Here is a 23,138-nt window from a genome sequence, read left to right as displayed (position 1 = left end):
TTAATCTAGTACGTTCCACGTCTAAATTGTCAGCGCTATAAGAGATCCAAGACTTCTCGAGTTGGAATCAAAGTAAACAACTCCATTGTACTCAATCAATATGAATAGGGATGAAAACTGCATATGGGACCTTTAAGCTGACTCTCTATTTGATCTTTTTATAATTAACATGTTCAGTGAAAACTCCACAAAGTCATAACTGCTCAAAGAGCGAACCCCCCCCTTTCTCACCAGAAGCCCAGGATTAGGGGCTCAGAAGGGAGAAATTAAGAAGATAATACTGAAATAATGGCAGAGACAGAGAAGAACACTGAAGACTGTGATGCTGTCACTGGATATATTTTAACAGCATGCCCTGTGTCTCCTAAAGTCATAAAAATGCAAATGTGGAACGTCAACAAATTAATGATGACTTCAAGCAGCCGTACCAAAATGCCCAGGCTGGTGGAGTAGAAGGGTGACGTGAAATCGATGACTCTGCTCCTGGCAGAGTTAATAGAGAAAGAGGTGACGGCCATGTCGGCGGCACCGCTTAGCAGATCCCCCACGAGCCCGGTCCAGCGCCCCGTCCCGCTCGACGCGCCGTACTTCCCGTCTCCCACGATATACAGGTCGAAGCTGAAGCCCATGTCTTCTGCGAGCTTCTCCAGCAGGTCTATGCAGTATCCGTAGCAGCATTTCCTCAGGTCGTCTGGCAAATCTGGGAGCAAGGAAGTGAGGATGATTTAAAATGTATTCACTTGGACACTTATATGGATGCTTTGGAAGTGCACGGTTTGCACATTTGGGGAATTTGTCCACAGCAATGAATCATGAAAATTGCTGATGGATCATCAAAAGACACTTGAGCTTAGACATTTTTAATGACCCTGGCACCGTGGCTAGGACTACATTTATTAACATGACATACTGAGATTCAAAAAATTAACAACCCATAAAATACTTATTAAAAAAAAAAAAGAGAGAAGGGACTGGTGATATGAAATGCACTTCTTGCCGCTTTTTCCTTGATTTAACTCCTCTTTCTATAATTTACGTTAATCAGAGTGTGTCAGCTCCTTTTGCTTGGCACAGGTGGCTGCAGTCGTCCAAGCACAAGCTATGGCATATGGAGTTATTTCACCAGGCAAATATTTTAAGGGGAGACATCGGCCAAACCAGCTCCTGCATCAGCTTGTAAGCAAATGTCATCTGCAGTCTTAAGCTTCCAATCTGTAGATTCAAGCATAAAAAAAAAGAAAAGTAAAAGTCGGTTGTATTCTACTGTCAAGCTGTGGGCTATATAGTTGCCCGGTAATCTCTTGAGTCAAATGTTGCACCTGATGTATCTTTGATAGAGCAGTCTTCATCTCTTATTGATGTAAGGTCTTTCATGCTCTTCATTCATGAAATTGAGATGCAGCTGTGGAGATGAGCCCTCGACACTGAACCTGATATATTTCTTAACTGCGCTCACCATCCATCATCCCTTATGGATAACACTTCAAAAATACACCTTAGTCTTGATGTGCGGTATAGATGCTTAAGAATAATAATAAAAAAAAGTGTCAACGTTTTCTTAAGAGAGGATATTATAAATTATAAAATTGTACAGTAAGTTATACTTCAGCGTAGTATATGATGGAAAAATCCCAAAAATGAACTCACCTTCCCTTTCTTACATTCTTCCACTCTCTCCAGTCCCTGCCTCCTGATTGACGGATCCCCCCTCCCTCTCTTCTCTCATTCCTCTCTTTCTTCCTCCTTTTTATTTTTTATTTTATTTTTTATTTATTTACTTTTCTTTTGTTTTTGGGTTTTTTTTTTTTTGCTTTGGGTTTTTTTTGTTTTCTTTTTTTTCTCCCCCTTTTTATTCGTCTATTTTTTAATTCATACTGTTTAGCTTTAATACTTAAATAGTACTTATATATAAGAATATAATAATTTTCATGTATTTGTCATTATTTTGTGTGGATTCTTTGTTCTGTTCTTAATCAAAAAAAAAAAAAAAAGGAGGTAGACTGTATATCTTTTTTTGTTTATTCCTGTTCAACTGTGCCTTACCCCCTAATAAAAATATCAAAACAAAAAAAACTGAACTCACCGACGCCCTCCAAGTCCACTGTTGTAGCGTTTGGGTTATGAAGCTGATTGTAGAGGCTCTGGATGATGTCGGATCGGTTGGTTCTAGGGTCCAGACAGAGCTGACCGGCTGGACAGAGTCCGTCCTCGTCCACCTCTCGTGTGAAGACAAATGGATGTTCAACCAGCGTCACCACTCTGAGTCGGTTTCCCTCAACGGGAAGTCCTGGCCTCCAGCGGCCTCCCACATTACTGTTCCCCTGTCCATCTCCTCCCCGCACACCAGCCCCGAGGCCCTGTCCCTGACTGTTCCCGAGCCCACCCACCAATCCCATGATGTCCCCTTCCAAGTCCAGTTGGCCGCGGGTCCATTGGCCTACGGTCACCCAAGCTGGCTGGCCCAGAGCCCCTCTCTTTAGACTCCACACATGGAACAGCTGAGAGGACAGGATCCGAGAGACACCGGCATCCACTTGGATCAGTCCTGTGGCCCCGGTGAAAGAAGTGTTGGAGAGAAACCTCAAGAGAGAGAGAAAGAAAAAAGGGGAAAAAAAATTAATCCAGAGATAATCGAAGTGAAAAATAGGACGACACATGCACAGAAGATTACTGACTCTACAAATGTTGGCTGAAATTACATCAGCAACTTGATTAAAATTAAGGCAAAAGATAGGAATGTGGGCGCAGATGGGCACAGTTGGGTTACGGAGCTATAGGAGGTCTGGTCTCAGATGGCGAATTGCATCTTCCAGAGAGTAATAATTAAAAGTTAATGCAGTGCAATGAGGATCTCATCCTATTTGTGAGTCCATACAGACAGTCATTGCTATTCGTCTCACTCGTCTGGCGGCCCTGCGTCAGTCTTTGCATTGCATTAGGCAGAGCCTTCCCCATTCATACATACTGTATATCGCTGCACTGGCCTCTTAATCCACATGGGGAATTGCTAGCTCAGACCTTAGTATTTGATCATTTGGATATAGTTGGGTAATGTCTCGGTGTGGCATGCAAATACTGTTTCATCACGTCTTGATGGGATGAAATAGAACTTGCTCCAGAGGTGGTAAGAAAGTTGTAAATCATAGCAGTGGCTCTTTAAATGTTAACGTGTACAGGGATCACTGCATTTGGTTTGGGTGATGAACCAGAAACAATAAATGAAGTCTGGGTCGAGGCTTGAAATGGAAATATTTTTTTTTCTGTAAATGGAAAAAGGATAGTTGAGCTGAAAAAGAACCCCCCTCCCCCCCTGCTCTCTGTATTATTCTCACTTTCCTCCTTCCTCTGCTTCCGTCTCCACGTTAGATCTACGGAGTGATAAGGCCCGACTCTGACGTCTGCTGGAGAGATTTCGTCATCATTCACAGCATGGGCATGGGATAATGAACGGACTAAATTGACCCCGTGCATCATTAGCCCCTCCTCCGAGACAACTTGTAAGGGTTTGTGTGTTTTTACGTGTGGATTTGTTCAGTGGCCCCCGTCATCCCATTTAAATTCATGTCAGCCTCGCCAGAATTCTGAAGAACCCGATTAAAAAAAGTCCCTGATCTTAGAGCCATTCCCATCACATTCTGCATTAATTTATGCTTCCACATCAGCGGCTCTCTTTGTCTCTGCAACCATAAAGCTGAAGTGCAAGGCTCGCCCTAAGCTGGAATCACTCATGGTAAAAGCCGGGCTGAATCATCATATCTCATAGACAGTAGATTCATCAGGCTGACCCGCTCCAAACTCATACCGTAATGGCTTTCGCTGGCCACAGGAGAAAATAAAAAATAAAGTCAAACAACCATGGAGGCTTTACTTTACATCTCTTATCTGGGCAAGGATGCACAAACACCCATTTCTCACATCCTGCAGTGCCTTTGGATTCACGTCTGCAGATGAGACCGTGAGATAGGAGTGTGCGGCACGCTTTCAAGCAACACCACCTTTCCTTTTCCGGTCTTACGGGTCGTTTTGTTCCATCAGGCCAGAGGATGTGTTGAAAGAATGATTGTGAATGTCAAAGCAACTTGATAAGTTAGCCAGCAGTGTCAGAGAGGGATGGTCTCGTCTCACTTGCACCTGGTCCCGGCTCAAACACCCAGACTGAATGTCAGTCGAGTGGACAGTAAGTGATGACTCTATAAGAATGTCCCAAGCCTGTGTCTGGTTCTTTTATCACTCCATCTCTTTTCGTTCTGGAGAGACTTCACTGCCTCTGTCTTCTCCTGTGCGTTGGGGATGATACAAGACTTGCTCGTTTCGATGGTTTTAATCTTTCCCGTGAAGATGGAATCAGCGTGGCAGCTGTGTTGAGTGAGATGCACTGACTGGCCGATCTCTCTGATAACAACAACCCTCTATCCGTTTCGCTGCCTTGTCCTGTTTCCCCCCTCCCCTGCCCCATGGGATTTCTTATTTTCCTTTTGCTGCTTTCTAATTCTCCTTTGGTCCTCCATCCATACATTTGCCTTTGACAATGTTTTGGTTTCCTTCTTTTGTATATTCCGGATTAGGCACCAAGGGATCTTCTGGAACAACCGCATCAAAAGTAATTAGTTGCTTATATTTTACTCTGGCTTTATCCTCATTTCTCCACTTAATTCAGTTTGAAACAGTAAAATTGTAATTTTTTTCCCTTTTCTTCCCTCCTCACACCTTTTTGACTTGCTTATATCTCCAGACAGCCCGTGCCCCCCCTGCTCGCCCCGCTCTGTCCCTAGGGGCATTGAGCTGTTAATTGCCTTTTCCACGTGGATGTCTCTCACTTCCCTCAGTTTTGTTAGGGTCTCTCCAGAGCAACGGCATGTCTGGCTGCTGTAGGGGAGGGATATGAATCAGGGAGTATGCAGGGAGAGCATGGAATCTAAACCTCATGGGTTTAAATAGTGTGATAGAATGACCCCTCTTATCTCAGGCCAGAAATAAGGTCACAGACACTATAATGCAAAGGACTTTATTATAAATGGTCCATTGTGAAAGTTTAGACTGTGGTCTAATTGGCCCTCCCTTGGAGGACCGTGACCTTCCCCGGTGTCTTGATGAAGTCTGAGATGGTTGAAGAACATTAGCTTTTGTTAAAAGCCCATCAAGACTTCACATAAGAGTTCACGGCCATGCTCAGAGTTTTAAAGCTGCACTTATGCTGTTATTGTAAGCAATCTAATTTGCTGACAATAACAATGAACCCCTTCTCATTCTGGAAAATGACTTTAAAACAGTTGTCCAAGGCATTCCCAAGCTCAACCCAGAACTGTTCTACAACCATATATAGTCAGTGTGTGATTAAAATCTAATACTCTAAACGTAACTGTTAGAATTGCTGTGTCAGAATTAATGTTTTTCGTAGCGAGTTACGGATGTTTGCACTAAGAAATTAACTCTTTATCTGACTTTTTAGGTCGATATTTGCAAATAGACAATTTAATTTGTGAGTTATTTGCACAAAAACGCAATCCCACCACAGTGTTAAGGTGATGATGGTAAGGTCTTATCCATTTTCTGCTCACTACTTGTGAACTGGAGTTTTCCCTATTTTTTATGGTCTTGGGCTAAATGGCAAGCTGTGGAAATGTCACAGTTGTAGTATTTGGCATTTCTGTTAAACGTCCGTTAAGACATAGCTGACCGATACTACAATGCCCGCAAGCAGGAGTTCAGTTTTGACGAAATCTAGAAAGATGGGGGAGATAGATGTCAAAAAACATCATTACCGGTTTTGCATTATGACACCGAGCACATAAGCCAGTTTGAGATTTGATTCCCTCACAGATGCGATCATGCCAACTCACTTTGAAAATTTGACCTCATGCATTACCAAATCTTTCAAATCGTTCAAATCTGATAATGGCCGGGTTTCCCAGATCAGTTAAGTAGTTCTTAACAGCGAAAGACTTCTTTCAAACCTTCTTAAGGAGCCTGTGAAAGAAAATCGCGTTTCCCAGAGTCGCTCTTAGCTTAAGTATCTCTTTCATTAAGAAGGAAATGAAAGATGCTTCTGACCCAGTCTTTACAACCATCTTAGTGAACAAAGACTCACAGATCCAGCCGCGTCAGGCAAAACAATATTACACCAAGCAATGAGATATTAAAACAATGCACCCCGCACAAGTTTTGATCTATTTTATACTTTAGATATATATTGTTTAGCATTTATTGGTGACAGCAAAGGGGGGAAAAAAAGAAAAATAAGGAATAACAAGTGTGTTCCTGTATATGCTTTATGCATTACGCACAAATAAAACGATCATCATGAATATCATTTATTTGATAATTTGGCTGCTATACAGCATGTTCTCGCTGCAAATCAACCGCGTCACCGTGCGCGAAGCAGAACTGTTTTTATGAACGCATTCGTGCGTCAGCACTTCAGTCCCCTGGACGTGTGTCGGACCGCGCTGTCCAGGCAGCCGGGACACCGATCCTCCTGCGCCGCGCCCGAGCGCATCTATGTGATGACAGGGAAGCAGCAGCTGATCAACGGGATCCTTTGATGAATCGTTCATTACAGTCTCAAATATAATCAATGGTGTCGGTTTATATTAAAGAATCTTTTTGCCCAGAAGAAAAAAGAGCGAAGACAACGACCCATAACTATTTTCTTCTCTTGAAAAAACCCACCTGCGGAATGCAGCAGCATCAGAAGAGCAGGAATACGTGCGTGGCGGGGATGATCTCTGCAATCTGAAGCCCTCTATAATTGTAAAAAGAATTTCACTTATCATGGGTTCTTTTTGGAACATAACCCCTGCGAAAAACCAGGGATTGCTGTAATTCCACGTTGCGATTTGAGAAACTCGCCTTCTCTTGGCTCATGTTTTTGAACGCACACACCCGCCCACCACGTTTCCTCCCGGTTTCTGCGTGTGGGGAAAAAAAGCCTCACTGTAGTCAGAAATAACGGAGTAACGCACCGTTTGGATGAAAAAGGGTCATTGAATTATATTTATCATCTTAATTTTTCATTATAACGCACAGGCAGCAGGGAATTAGTGCGTTAGGTAGCAGTGCTGCGTGTGAAAATGCGCTGATAGTGATCGGTGATCGATTTGCCTGGCATCGATTGATTTGGTTTCAGAACCGGACAGCTGCTCCAAAGAGCTTCTGAAAGAGCGAAACTAAAGGACGGTGTTAAGAAGTCATCTGGGAAACACCCATATCTTAGGGTTCTCTCTTAGTTCAAACCTTCTTTGAACCTCTCTTAAATCCTTAAGAGAGGTTGGATCTGGGAAACCCGGCCAATGAATGGTTTACATCACTTTTTATATATGACCAGGTGACCAGATATGACCCGGTGCTCTCTCCAGAAAAGGCTATTTGTAGATTTTAAAAGCAACCCTGCTCACCATAGGTAAAGGGTTTAACTGTGGATCATCTAAACCTCTTCTTGTTCAAACACTGCAATCAGGTTCAACTTCGAGTTCCAGATTAAGCCAAAGCCAAATTAGCCCCCTGCTAACTGAGTACATCAGTCAATTGTGTCTTGGAAAGGGTTAGTTAGTGGGGAGTTTCCATACTTTCCTTGTAAGTTTTCCCGGCGTACTCCCATCGTTTCCCTCCGTTGGCCCAAAAACATATACTGTATGTTAAACTTATTTCCACTTGAAATTGCGTATCAAGTGTGAATGTGGGGGCAGTTTCATGTGGCCTCGATCCATCTATAATGTACCCCAATTTTTTTTCCCCCGATAGACCTGCGATAAGCTCCAGCAGACACAAGTGACCCTGAATAGGAATAAGTGTGTACAATTGATGGATAGATTTGTATTGCGTCTTAGGGCTTCTGCATTAAACAGAATCACAACATATTATTACAACTCATGAAGAGACATAAATATAACTTTACCTTAAGCCACTTATTTGGTCAGATAATGATTCGGCATTAACCTGTACGAGGGAAAGGCTTCACATATCTAATAACGATTTCCTAATCCCACTCTACCCATTCCAGCCTCTGGACCTCCTTTGTTGATGGTTCTAGCACCTCAAACTACCGGTACACAGCAGGAGTGAGAGAGAGCGCCGTGAGAATCTATGTGGTGATTACGCGCGTGTTGCTGATGATCACTCTCTGCTGGCATCCACCATCCTTGCTCAATATTTGCTGTGGGCCCAGCTCCTACCACAAATCCTCCCTTCTCCAGCACCACACGGCTGCAGAAGCTGAGCACCTGCTGTTTTATCCATTGTGTCATTTGAAGAAATATCAACTCAAAGAGTAAAAGATTTTACTTTGGAGTGAATTTATAGCACAAGGCTTCAGCGCATCACCTGCCACATTATCTGCCACATGTGACTTAATTAGGTTGCTGAAGAGCGTGTGGGAGAGTCCTTTTCCTGTGCTCAAATATTATATGTTTTTTTCAACTTTTACTGAAAAAAATTCAATTTTTTGTGTGCCTCTACTTGTAACAAGACCAGCTGTCAGAGGCTTTTCTGAAAGCACCAGGGATCGAAGGAGTGGCAACGGCACAGAGGAAAACACACACTGTGGTGTCAGACTCTGAATCTGTATCCCATACAAGACCTCGTCCTCACCTCCTCCCCAGTACAACGTCACTGTTCAGAAGTTAGCACCCCCACGGTGCAGAGGACGATCAAGGGCAGCTGCCCGAGTGTGTGGAAGCTCGACTGAAGCCAGCAGTTCACCACAAAAATGCCAAAGTGTCACTCAGAAAGTTAATGAGCTCATAGAGATTTAGTGATGTGTCCAGTGGAATTTAATTGCAGTTTGTCATTGTAATGCCATTGGGTTATTTAAATGTATAGATCAAGGGCCAAAATCTGCTTTTCAAAGCTGAATTGATGGTGGACGCAGGGAAAGTTACCACCGGGGAAAGTTACCACCAGCAGCTGCTTCTAAAAGCGAGGTAATTTCCATTGATCCCATGTCAAAAATGTCCAAATTTACAGCTGAAATAAACATATTTACAGCCTACAGCCCCCTCCCAAAGGTTTTGTTCTCCATAACTAAATATCACATTTATGACCAGGTGATTCGTTTTTATCTACCTTATAAGGCAAAATAATGCCAAGCTATAATTAAGGGCATATTTTTGAGTGACGGCTACTTTACAGTCAATAATGTCAGACGGTTAGCTGCCACCACATTAGCTACTTAGCAGTTTCTTTGAGCTTGACGTCCAACTGCTGCTGCTGCCAGCTGCGCCGACCAAGCCAAAGCCCGGCCCGCCTTGGCCATCTGCCTCTTGACAGACGACCGCGGTGGCTCCAGAAGAGATCTCTAAGACCGTAAATAAATTAAAAAAACGCCTTGTTTCTAGAAAATGTGTCCTATTGTGTGACCAGCGGCTAGACTATTTTGCTAACTTTAAGAAATCTTGTGAAGAACATTTTTCTTACCCCACTGGTAAGGACGTTTTTGCTTAAAGGGATTGTGACATGAAAAACAAATTTTTCTTGATTTTTTGTGTTTTGTTGGGTGTCTTGACATCAATTACACCCAAAAAACAACGAACTTTTAACATTCAGTGTATTGTGTGCTTTCTGGGATTTTCCGCATAACTATGCAAAAACGGCGCATCTGGTTTGCTGGCGGGCCGTTACGTAACGGCCCGCTAAATCACCGCCCCCTCCACCCAGCTCCCTGCCTCCTCTCCTCTCCAGCGCACCATAAAGGCGGATTTAAGGTTCCGCGTTACACCGACGCAGAGCCTACGGCGTAGGGTTACGCGGCAACGCGCACCGTACGCTGAACCCTACGGCGTAGGCTCTGCGTCGATTTAATGCGGAACCATAAATCAGGCTTAACACGGAGCTGTTTAGAGCCTCTTTTGTTCTAATCACCGGAGGAGAACTGCTAAGAACACCCGCGGCCACTGACTGGACTTAAGACAAGGGGACACTGCTGCTTGCATGCCTTTATTTTTATGATTGTTTGCTGTGGTTCGCCCTCCTGCTTTTCCGTGCATGCTTCGCCTGTCGCTCCCGGCTTAACTCTCCGACGCCGCTGTGAGCGTATGGCTGGAGGAGGAGGTTTGGAGGAGGAGCGGAGCAATGATTGACAGGAAAGGGGGGAAAGGAAGCGTTTTTCACGGCGCAAAAAAACACTGTCATAAAAAGCCAGGAAAAGAGTACTAGAGTGAAGTTTTTCTTGTTACACTCTTTTAGACACATTTGAGGGATGTTGGCGAACTTTTAATAGTGTTAAAAGCATTTTAAAAATGATGTCACAATACCTTTAAAATAAGACAATTTGATGAATATTCAACGTTGTCAACAAAAGTCAATGACACTATTAGTTGCCAACGAATTGAATAATTGATCATTAGTCGGCAACGTCATCCCAGGTCTGTTTCATGGTGTGGGTTGGAACTTCGTAAAGGAATACTGCAGTTCAGGATTCTCTCAATAACATAAGTCAAAACACAAAGAAGATATTTTTGTCTCTGGTTCAGGTGGTTGACGCCGCATATTTCCCAATGCGCTCCGCCTGCTGGTGGGAGGGTGTCACCTGTGAGCGCACACCGCAAGGGCTACAGAGGACAGAAAAACTATTTTGAACGCACAACCAAAAACATGCTGGGTGTGCTTTTTTCTTCTGAGATTAAGGCTGAAACAAACTCATAACTCTCCAGAACTCTCACCCCTCAACGCGGTGGCCTCTCAGCGTACATTTACCATAATAACTAGTGTATCATCAGTTATACTAATTTATATCAGTTGAATTGCACCAACCATTCAGGAGTAACGGGAGTGAGAAGCCAACATTACAAATGTGTGATCATAGACTGTGAATGCGTGTGTGACATGCTGGTGAATCTTGTCTGCGATCGTCTTTAGTTGTACTTCAGAAGTCCTGGGGGCACCGTAAGGACTCGTACATGCACACAAAGCTTGTCTCAAAGTCTTTTCTTTTTGGCTGTTCCCTTCAGGGGTCGAAACAGCAAATCATCCGCCCCCATCTAACCCCATCTTCTTTATCCTCTTCTCTCACACCAACGAACTTCATGTCCTCTTTAACAGTCTAGGAGTTATGGTTATAAGACCTACTCTGCCAAATTATGCCGGTGATGACAGAAATGATCATAAAGGGGTTTTAACTTGACCTTCATATATAAGCACTTTGTCCGCACTTTGTTTATTTTTGATAGTCTTATGAGAAGATTGTATATCAGAGTTAAATAAATCACATATTTTAGATCGAATTTTAAAACCCAATAGCTAAAATAAATGGTTTAAATTATCGTGCAATTCCTAATTCAGTTAGTCAATTAATAGTTTCCCTTATTGATGGACTGTTAATATAGTTGATGGTTGCTGTAAATTGAAAAATGATGGCTGGTCTGGCTAAGGGAATCTAAATTCGCATTCCTGCAACGATTGTAAGGAAGTGCTTCCTGTGATGCCGATCCCGAAACTGGTGCTGGATGTTCCTCCACCTGCTGGTGTTGCCTCCAGCGAGGAGAACTTTTTTCCTTTGATGAGCCACCCAGTGCCTGAGCTGATGCAACCCTGTTAGTGGAAACCGAAGAAAGTTTCTAGATTTAAAAAAAAAAAAGAAAAATCTTGCCATGAGAGCGCAACAGCTTCGAGTCTCAGGAGCCTTGTGCTCACCCCAACACACACCTGCCTTGAAGACGGATGCTTTCAGAGCCTTTCCTCTATGCACTCGAGATATTTCAATCAAGAGCGAAGGGGAATCGGAAAAGTCTAACATTGGACCAGACAGTCTATAGGCCGAGGTCTTAAGTGCCTTGTAAGTACTTCAGCTCTATTTATTTCATGCCAACGTTATGCTGTGAACCTGACTTAAAAAAAGAAGAAAGTAATGGAGAGGGCTTGTCTTGTCTCGACACGGGACCACAGCGTTACATTATTGTGATGTCTTTTATATCCTATTAGGAGGCCTAGACCTGAAATATATCCAGTATCTCCATGGTAATTTCCCACAGACTGATCCTCTGCTTGCCGTACTGATTCTGAAGTCGGTTGGTATTTGCTCAATTGATGAATCTTTAGGAGAGAGTGGTAGCATCGTGGTTACAGAGGTTCAAGTCCCCGGGTTGGCGACTGAGGTGAATCACTATGGGTTCCCTGAGCAGGGCCCTTAACCAGTACTCGAGTTGTAAAAAAATATCAGGGGGGGTGGTGGATTTTATCATATGGGGACAGATAATTTGTGCTGATTACAAATAATATAATATATTACAAATAATAGCACTGACCAAAACACCTGCAGAAATACTGCAGGAATGACATAGCAGCAGTTAAATGCAGCCTTCTGTAAGCTTTAAATATCCACTGGGCTTACATCAAATACATCAAAACACAAAAATAAAAAACTGTTTTCTGAACTTATCAATATGCTTCTGTCCTTCACAGGATAAGTAAAATGGATCACTGCAAAAACTCAAAATCTTAACAAGAATATTTGTCTTATTTCTAGTTAAAATGTCTCATTTTAGTAAAAAAAATCTCATTACACTTAAAACAAGACTCATCACCTGTTTCAAGTAGATTTTCACTTGAAATAAGTAGAAAAATCTGCCAGTGGAACAAGATTTTTTTGCTTGTAATAAGTATAATATAATATAATAATAATTGTCAATTGTCAATGTTATTTTTCTGGTGTTATTTTTCTGGTGATGACTCTAAATGTTGAAATAGCAGTAAAACCACATTCATTGATGAAATGACATAAGGGATGGAAAGGGGGGATGGCAGTTTTACAGGGGGGATGATTTTGACCATTTTTATTACAGGGGGGGATGATACCCCCGCTCATCCCCCCTCAACTCCAGTACTGCCCTTAACCCCCCCCAACAGCTCCCCGGGCGCTGGAAAAATGTCAGCCCACTGCTACAGGAACAACCACTGATGGGTTAAAAGCAGCTGACTAATTTCAGTGTGTTTCATGAGACATACTGACAACTAAAGATTATATTAAATATAATTATAACTGAACATTCTAGTCACACTTTAATTTTTTTGGAAAGTGATGTAAATCTAATGTAACATATTCAAACACAGTAATATTGTGATATAACTAATTACTTTTAAATGATAATAACTAGTACCATACCATCTATTATGTTAAGTGACCTTAGAGTTAAGCTCCCGCCAAAGTGGCGATAGAAGAATGGGCTTCGAAGTCATTCTTCAGACATCCACATGCAACATCACAGGGTTTGTCCCATTCTCTGTCTTCCTTCTCTATAATTCGGAGTTTCCACAAGACGTTTTTCAGCAGACCCATCGGTTTGGCCAGTCGCTCAGAGTTTTAAAGAGTATTTAAGGATCAGACAAGAGCGGGTGCAGGCAAGCAGCACAGGAAGTGTTTGTGGGAACTGTCTGTTCACCATTCATACCACTGATATGAGCTGTCAACTCTCTTAGCAGGATAGGTAAAAAACAACCCCAAGGGGCCCATCTGAAGGGCACATGGGTCGGTGACTTAATCACGACATCAACTACTCACAGCGAATGAATGTCCTTAGAAGTCAGCCTAAACTGAAGCAGCCGTTCAGAATGGAGGTGAGAACTTTTCACTAAGTCCCGTTGGATAAGTGTTTTAAGACCGTTTGAGAAGAGATGAGCCGGAGGTGGGGTAAAATCCCAACAACTTAGAAGTTCTGACTTTTGAAAGTAAGATAATCTGACCTCATAAAAGGCAAGGAACATTCTTTAAACCTGCATGTATAAGACAAAAGCCCTTCCAGATCAGAACTCAGGTGGAACCCATCTGAGACATGATCTTGTTGTTTAACAGCTTAATCAAATTATAGTTTGCAATTGGATTTGGTAGCAAAGAGATGATGCTGCAAACAGTTGAACTAGGTGGTGAGATAAACTTTCTTTACCTCAAAATGCCGTTTAAGACACCATTTAGATATCTATTTATATGTATAAGTTCTGTTTGAACTCTGTCCTGACACTAAACAAAGGTGTGTAGCATTTAAAGGCAACCAGAAGGATGTCAACAATATTAAAAGTTGCCTAAAAGTTTTAAATGAATGTGGGGAAAATATCCCCCGGTTCGTCTCTTATTATCTGGATGATCTGCCACCTGTGTCATTTAACAACCTGGACGTTTCCAACCTGCTGGGCAGAATTGAGCGCCTGCACAACGAGGTCTCTGTACTAATCAGTACTCGAGTTGTAAAAAAAAAATCAAGGGGGATGGTGGATTTTATCCTATGGGGACAGATGATTTGTGCTGATTACAAATAATATAATATATAACAAATTATAGCACTGACCAAAACACCTGCAGAAATACTGCAGGAATGACATAGCAGCAGTTAAATGCAGCCTTCTGTAAGCTTTAAATATCCACTGGACTTACATCAAATACATCAAAACACAACAATAAAAAACAGTTTTCTTTCTTTCACTTAAAACAAGACTCATCACTGGAAAAAACAACAATTTTCACCTGTTTCCAGTAGATTTTCACTTAAGATAAGTAGAAAAATATGCCAGTGGAACAAGATTTTTTTGCTTGTATTGAGAACAAAAATCTTGTCCCACTGGCAGATTTTTCTACTTATTTCAAGTGAAAATTTACTTGAAACAGGTGAAAATTGTCAAATAAGTGATTTTTCTGATGTTATTCTTCTGGTGATGACTCTAAATGTTGAAATAGCAGTAATACCACATTCATTGGTGAAATGACATAGGGATGGAAAGGGGGGATGGCAGTTTTACAGGGGGGATGATTTTGACCGTTTTTATTTCAGAGGTGGATGCCCCCTCAACTCGAGTACTGCTACCAAGTCACACGCTGAAACTTCAGGCAGATATCGGCGAGGATTTGCCCACGGTGACTGACTGCTATTATTGACAGCAGACTTTCCGCTGTTGAGCGCAGTTTGGAACCGAGCAGGCGGTGCCGGTGCGGCAGCGCGCAGAGTCCAGCCCGGCAGGTGTGGAGGATTCGGCGTCGGGAGAGGACGCGTGCACCTTCTGCAGGAGACGCTCCCCGTGCTGACCTGCCTACCGCACCTGGGATCATAAAGGCCGGCGTGAGCCATGGTGGAGCTGCGGGCAGCTCACCTACTTGGTCTAAAGTTGTGAAACTTGGTCGACTGAAGAGGATAATGCTGGGAACCAACCTGTCACCCCAAAACATCGCACCGGTGTAGAACCCAAACGGCGGCCTTCCTAAGCCGATCATCGGTACCGCTGCCCATGGACATATAAAAGGGATCCGCGTTCCACACAAAGATGGTAAGAGTCTTGGCCACCAGATTTGCACCTGATCTAGACGCAGAGACACTATCTGACCATCTAGCAACACAACTTGGTCGTGACGTTAAATGTGAGAGTATTGTCACTGCGAGCAACAGATACAGCTCGTTTAAAGTGTGTGCGGAATGCAATGACGTTATGGGGATGTAAACCCATAACTCTGGCCTGAAGGCTCTGTTGTGAGCCAGGGTCGCCACCCCTCCCTTAAAATACGGAATTGTTACGTAATTGGGAATTAAAAGTTTTGTTCCGTATTGAACCAATACGGACATATATAATGATGTTATTTATTGATGTCATAATATACAGGTGAAGGTCGGAAAATTTGAATATATTGCAAAACTTCATTAATAGTAAATTCAACTAAAGGTGAAACAAATATATTATTTCCCACTACATTCAAAGTGAGATATTTCAAGCCTTTATTTGTTATAATTTTGGTAATTATGACTCACAGACAGTTTATGAAAACCCCAAATGAAAAAATCTCTATATTATGAAATCAATAAACAACTCAATCATCAAAATGATAACAAATACATGTTTAACACATCTTGCTTTGCGTGTAATGAGACTATATATTAGTTTCACCTTTTAAGTTGAATTATTGAAATAAATTAACTTTTACACCATATTCTAATTTTCCGACCTTCACCTGTATGTATAATCTACATCTGGGCTGGTGTGGACATACATAGAATAGGAGGCTATTTCAGTTGCTAGTATTGTTGGCTGTCTGTACAGTCATGCAAGTTAAATGCTATTAAAGCACTTTAAACTTTAAATCAAACCATTTTGTTTTTTCATATAAAAAAAATACATTTCTATGCAGTTTAGAAGTTTTGGGGACGTCCCTTTTTTTGGCGCCTGCGCTGCTGAAATCGGGGCGTCCCTATTTCTATTTCTGAAAGGTGGCAACCCTATGTGAGGCGTTTCTATGAACCACGCAAATCGGGAGAGACAGGTGATGGCAGAGATAGGCTCGTTGCTGGTCCAAGTGTATTGTATGGTGCTACTGCAGCGCAGCCCAACTAATACTGTATGCGGGTGGGCTCCTACAACTGCCGTGGCCTGCGACTGGGAAATAGTGAAGGAGACAAGAGCCGACGCTCTGTGGTGGAGACTTTGTTGCAAAAATGTGACATTTTATGTTTGCAAGAAACTTTCTTATCAAAGCAGGACCTGGGAAAACTGAACTCATTTAATGTTAATTTTCACAGGGCGGGAGAATCCACCACGGACCTATCCCTGGGAATAGTGAGAGGAAGGATTGCAGGGGGGGGGTCGCCATCCAACATTCTAAGCTCTATAGAGATTGTCTATGAGGCATCAATATCTGACCATCTTCCATTTGTAATGACATTAGATTTTGACAGTCTTCCCGAGTTATCTCAGGAGGTGAAATTTTCTCGCAAGAACAAACTAGATTGGTCTAAACTTACAAATGAGAACAAGCTATTATATTATGGAAGAACCGATACCCTGTTGAGTAAAGTTTATTTGCCAATTGATGCTATTTTATGTTCTGATGTGAACTGTGATGAAAGCTCTCACCGTGAGGATCTTTGTGCCTTGTATGAACATATTGTGGGAGCTATATATGAGGTTAGCATACCGCTCTATACCTACAGTATGCTGATAAAAAAATCCAGGCTAAAGCCAGGGTGGAGCAGGTATGTGGTTCATTATCATGCTGAAGCTAAGAATGCCTTTAGCGGCTGGGTCCATGCAGGAAGGCCCAGAGAGGGACCTGCCCTTGACTTGAAAAAGTTCACCAATTCTAATTATAAATATGCAATTTGTTATTTTAATAAGCATGCACGACAAATCCGAGCGGATTCTATGGCAGAAAAGCTCCTTGATAACGATGTCACTGGTTTCTGGAAGGAGGTGAGAGCTCTGAACACAAACACCACAACTTTACCAAGCACCGTAGAGGGGGTCTCTGGTTGTGATAACATAGCTGAACTGTGGAGGAAACATTACTCTACTCTATTTAATTGTCTTAAGAGTGATCCCTACATAGTAGGTGAGATTGTAAATTCAGACACTATGCAAATCACAGCTAAGGAAGTGTTTCATGCCATCTCAGAGCTAGCTGATAATAAAGCTTGTGGTCCGGATGAAATGTCAGCAGAGCACTGTAAATTAGCAAGCCCGAGGGCAGCAGTTCTCCTTGCTATTTGTTTTACAGGCTTTATGTGTCATGGTGTATTACCAGACTCCATGTTGTCCGTTACCTTGGTGCCTATCATCAAGGATAAAGTGGGCAGGGTGGGGAGTATGGATAATTATCGGCCAATTGCACTAGCCAGTGTGTTGTCAAAGGTTTTTGAGAGAATATTACTTGACAGACTATCTGTATATCTATGCACCTCTGCTAACCAGTTTGGCTTTAAGGCTAAACATAGTACTGATTTATGTATTTATGCTCTGAAGGAGATTGTGGAAAACTACAGAAGACAGAATTCTACTGTACTCATTGGTTTCATAGATGCATCAAAGGCATTTGATCGCATAAATCATTCTAAATTGTTATTAAAGTTACATCAGAGAGGAGTGCCTGACACTTTTATAAGAATTCTGTCCTATTGGTACTCTAACCAGAGCATGCAGATCAAATGGGGAAATGCTGTCTGTGCTACATTTGGGACAAGAAATGGTGTTAGACAGGGGGGGCTTTTATAACCGTGCCTTTTTAATATTTACATGAATGATCTCTCAGACCAGTTAAGAAACTGTAAAACAGGTTGCATGGTTGGCAATGAACTTATTAATAATTTTATGTATGCCGATGATCTGGCAATTGTGTCACCTAGCAGTGCTGGGTTTCAATAGCTTCTCAATATATGTTCTAATTATGGTGTAAAATTTGATGTGAATTATAATGCTAAAAAGAGTTCTGTTCTTATTTGCAAAGTAAAAGGAGATAAGGACCTCACTTTTCCATCCTTTTACCTGTCAGGACAACTGCTTCCTGTTTGCTCTAAAACTAAATACCTGGGACACATCATCACTGATGACATGACAGATGATGAAGATATGAATAGACAGCTTCGTATTTTATATATGCAGGCTAATTTGTTGACCAGAAGATTTTCCTGGTGTTCAGAGAGGGTGAAAGAGGGTGAAAGTTGTAAAAAAGATTTACAAGTCACATGCATGAGGAGCTGGAGCAGCTCTGATCACGCGACTGTCTCTTCAGTGTCTAGAAACTGATGACGACGTCGGGAGAAATACTAGAAATAAATACTTCAGACAAGAACACGAGGAGTGAGGTTCATCCAGCATGACAGCACAGATCATTTCGATTAAGTGGCAATAATTTCAATCAACCCTCCATTTCCAGATTAGATATTTTAATTAAGTGTCCTCCCACATTTTCATAACAGCCCGCATCAGCTCGTTTTTAAGAATTTAAAATTAAGTTGACTTACAACAAATCTGGGGGGGGGGAACTATTAGAAAGAATAATCAGAATAAATCTTCTACATATTGATGTCAGGCTGGTGTGGTGAGGACCCAGATGCAGGAGTGCGAGAGGCAGGAGTTCAACAAAAAAGGGTTTATTTTAAAGAAACCAAAAACCAAAGCGCTGCTTAGCAGGATCAAAAACACAGAAACAGGGATAAAAAAACTGGAGCAAAAACTTGGCAGGACACATGGAGGAGAGAAACAGGACGGAACCACAAGGAGCAAGGGAAAGACAAGACCAGATATACACAAGGGGGTAACGAGACACAGGTGTGAACAATCAGGGCAGATGGAAGACAGGCGGGGCAAAACAGAAACACAAACTGGGGGAAATGTCAACCACTGACAATTGAAATCAGAACAATTAAGGATGCCAATTAAAACAAAAAGGTTAAACAGAGCCTTTAATCAGTGGATGTGAGCATGCGTACTGTACATACCTGGCAATATATCGTCCAGAAGAGCGCAGTTCATGCCGATTCGGTTTGTCGTAACAATTCACCATGTTCTGGACGAGTGCCAACTCCGGCCTCGCCGTGGTGGCGGCAGTGACCGCCCGACCAATCAGCTGCAAAGCATCCCGTATATAGAAGCTTATGGGCTTGCGTCCGACCTCCCCGTAGGCCAACAGTCCGAGGGGACCTCCTAGAGTGTGAAGGGAGTCTGGAGACAGGGGGTATCCCATGATCCACTGCAGCGCTGGCAGTGACGGAGCAAGGCGCTGTGCAGCCCGCAGAACGGAGGAGAGACACTCGGGATCAGATCCCAGTAGGAGGACGGAGGAGATAGGAGAAGGGGCGCGCAGGAAACTGGTGGAGATGATTTTCAAAGCCTCTTCCTCCATCTGATCCTCCCTCCTCTCCTCGCTAGCTTCCCCTCTTTTATCCCTACTCCCCGTGATCCGGGTCAGGTTGATGATGTCCGACAAATGCCAGGTACCTGTCGGGCCACTGTGCTTCTGCAGGTGAGTCAGCAAGCTGTCCCCGCCTTCGTCCCACCCGGGGCAGATCACAGCTGCTCCTCCCCAGCTGCTTTCTCCTGGGCTTCCTCTGTCCCCGTCCCCGTGCCCCCCTCGCAGCACCGCGAGCAGCAAGCTGCCCAGGGTGGATGGAGGCACGCGGGCTGACATCTGCAGGTGAAACCGGTTCTGTAAGGGGACGGGAGTAGGCGGTGGAAAAGATGAAAGAGCAGAAGTTAAAATCAGAGAATATTGAAAAAACGGAAGTGAAAATGTAAAAGTGACAGAGTGGAGAACAAAGAAGGGAAGGAAAAGAGGGAGGAGTAGAAAAAAAAAATGAGAACAAAGATTAATAGATATCACCAAACCCTAATACCTCGGGGCTGAATAACATGAAATCACATTAAACGCACCCTTTATGAGCACTGGAGTACTGCAAAGCAATTCCTGTTGCTGTGGTAATTTACCACAACACAGATCAGAAACAATCAGCCGCATTTGTTCATTATCTCTTACTCTGAATGAGGGGAGTCGCGCTGATACAAACAAGGAGTCAATGATTCGCTCCTAATCTGCTACATCGCAGTTGGCTTGGCAAGACAACAGTAGCATCCACAGTTCATCCAGAAGCCCGCCTTTCCAAACCCCACTGAAAACACTGGCCTGTTTCATACTGTTCCAAAATGGATCACAGTGTTGTCCTTGAATGCAGCTCACAGATGGACACCCCCTCCCCCATCCCCCCATCCCCCCTTCCCGCCTCTTTCCTTTTGGGGTTTCCATCCAGTTTTCATTCCACTGGTGCTCCAGGCAAAGTTGAGGGGGGAGACTGCTTTCATGTAGATAAGGAAAAGTTTTGCTTAACGTGACTTAAGATTTTGCTTTGAATGGCTGCACTTCACCGAGCAGAGATGATAGGTATGCAATAGTGCCGATAAACACCCTCTGGCGCCAATGTATATACACTCTCAGGGTCTTTGTAATGCAGAGATGGGGCGGGCGCGCAAAACACATGAGACCAAAAACGTGCACGATCTCAAAGTCTGAGGATGAGACATCTCAAACTGCAACTCCACAAATCAGATGCATTCATTCAAATGGAAATGTCCCGCGGGGGGAGCACAAAGCTAACACCGCGACCCGCTGCCGAAGGTCCTCGAATCCCTAAAGAGAGTCAGAAAAAAAATTATTTGAAGTCTGGAGAGACGTTGACGATTAATGCAGCCAATGTACTTATCGTCCTCCGGAGGGCCAAACGTGCACGAAAGGGACAAGTGAAGTTCTGTCCGTTTGAACTCGGCGGGGAGGGAGCACAAGGTGGGGGGGGGTGACCGATGCCGGTCGGCGGGATGGAAGTGGAAGGGGGACGACAAATCGAGATAGGCGGTGACTAGAGCTGTGTCAGAGGTTTAGTGTCAGGATCGGAACTAGAAACAAGTGGGTTTTTTCCCCCAAAGGCCTCAGAGGGCAAAAAATTGGACAACAGAAGATCAACGATGAGCCTTGAGACAGCTGCAGGTGTTACCATGCAAGTCTGGTTCCTCTGAGTGAGACCCATCCAGACCATCTCTGCATAAACGGGAGGAAACATCGTGTGAAGTCAAACAACAGATTGGTAGCTGAGGGGGAAAAAACACGGTTCATTATACCCCCAGTTAGTGTGGCTTGTGAGGAGACCAGACTGTCTTGCTGTATACATCATTGTCAATTAATTGCAATAATGTTCGTCTGCGGGACATCTCACAGCTGTGTCAGCCGTTCTGTTCCAGCATTATTTCTTTATTTCTCCCGGCCAATTATGGCTAGCTTGCTTGACTTGTAGACATATTCTTTTACCATTTCAATTACATTTGAGGCATTTAGCCGGCGCTATTATCCAGATCGACTCACAGAAAGCATAACGGCGGAATTACCTCAAAGTGAAGACGTGAGAATAATAACAAAAAAAATAACCTGAATGTTACAGAAGTTGAAGGTGATTCTGGGAGAAAAATAGATTAGAGTTAGAGGAGGATGCGGGAGCCGTGGTGATGTTTCTGAAAAGATAAGGTGATATGAGCCTTTTTGAAATGACAGGACTCTTCTTTTGTGGAGCGGAGGAGGAAGGAGAACTTCTTAAAAACATCCCCATTCAATAACCGAAGGGGACACGAGAGTACAATACAAGAAGTGGTATTGGATGCAATAATAAAAGCTGTATGATTAGTCACACATGTAGCAATGTCCAGCTGCTGTGGTGTTTCAATGCAGGATGAAACACCAAGATCAGGATGCTCTGGTTAGAGTTTCTGCTGATGCATGTAATCTCCACGGTCAGACCCATAAACAACATGCAACACACAAAATAAAAGCTGCTACTGCTGCTGATTTTGTTTTTATTTGATAACACAAATACATCTTGCTGTTTTGCTGCACAAGGTGGACTTGAGTTAGTTATCAATGCTAAATGTAAAGCTGATTGTCAGATTAGTATAGCTAATGAACTCTGAGACCACCTGAAGTCAATTATTAACATTAAATGTATATTTATATAATTTAATTTTTTAACGTAAGCCAACTTAAAACAATTACATACATTACATATGTGTGTGTGTGTTTGTATATATATATATATATATATATATATATATATATATATATATATATATATATATACACACTGTATATATATATACACTGTATATATATCAGGATAATAATTGTTATTGTGATGATTTTATTCTAATTCTGACGGGGCTGTGTGATGCAAATCCACACAGGGAACAGTATCATTGTTATCATTCCTCTCCATGCTGCCTTTGCAGTAAACTGACTTATCAAACTAATTTTATTTATAGAAGTGGAATATACGTGCGCATCTTCTGAGGATGCAGAGGCAGTGGCTTTTGGGAATTTGCTGCAACTTAGATTCAACTTTTAGCTTAATGTAGCCCAATTATTCTTCCCTGTAATAATTTAATGTTGGGGCTTATCACAACAAGCTGGCTGTGAGATGCATTATTCCGTCTGACCGGGCACACAATGTACCATTTTGTTCCATTTTAGGAGATGCAGCACATACATCACTGTTAACAGTCCCTTACATGGCACCTCTGTGTATTTCAACGGTGTCGTTTGACTCGACAAGCTGCCCGCGAGATCCATTTTCTTATTTGACAAAGACCTGCAAATACACAGCAAGTGTACCTGAATTCTTACACGGCGCAACAGAGTGGCAAACCTGCCACACGTACATATTTATTTATTATGTATTTTGCATGTTAATTCTGGTCCTGACAAAGTAGATGAGACATGAGTGAAGCCTGCACTGGTAGAGACCCGGCGGTGGTGGTTTGCAGCCAGAACCGTTTTTAAAAATGCAGTGAACTGTTTTGTTCTATTGCTAATTACCACCCCCCCCCCCCCCCCCCTTTTTTTTCAATCAATATTCTGATTTCTGCAGAAA

The 23,138-nt window shown here is 42.8% G+C and overlaps 1 protein-coding gene across 1 annotated transcript in view; it reads right to left on the bottom strand.

Annotated features, from left to right (window-relative positions):
- Positions 1-23,138, bottom strand: part of LOC133462631 (glutamate receptor ionotropic, NMDA 3B-like) — a 149,632-nt gene that overhangs the window by 49,249 nt on the left and 77,245 nt on the right. The window contains exons 2-4 of the mRNA XM_061743962.1: positions 19,176-19,882; positions 2,084-2,580; positions 429-700 (exon numbers count right to left, since the gene is read on the bottom strand). Coding sequence (XP_061599946.1) covers positions 429-700; positions 2,084-2,580; positions 19,176-19,882 — 1,476 coding nt within the window. The remainder of the gene's footprint in view (positions 1-428; positions 701-2,083; positions 2,581-19,175; positions 19,883-23,138) is intronic.

This window comes from Cololabis saira, chromosome 16 (assembly GCF_033807715.1).
Source record: "Cololabis saira isolate AMF1-May2022 chromosome 16, fColSai1.1, whole genome shotgun sequence".
In the NCBI taxonomy this organism is placed as follows: domain Eukaryota; kingdom Metazoa; phylum Chordata; class Actinopteri; order Beloniformes; family Belonidae; genus Cololabis; species Cololabis saira.
Note: the sequence above shows the minus strand (reverse complement) of the source record. Positions and strands in the feature narration are given on the sequence as shown.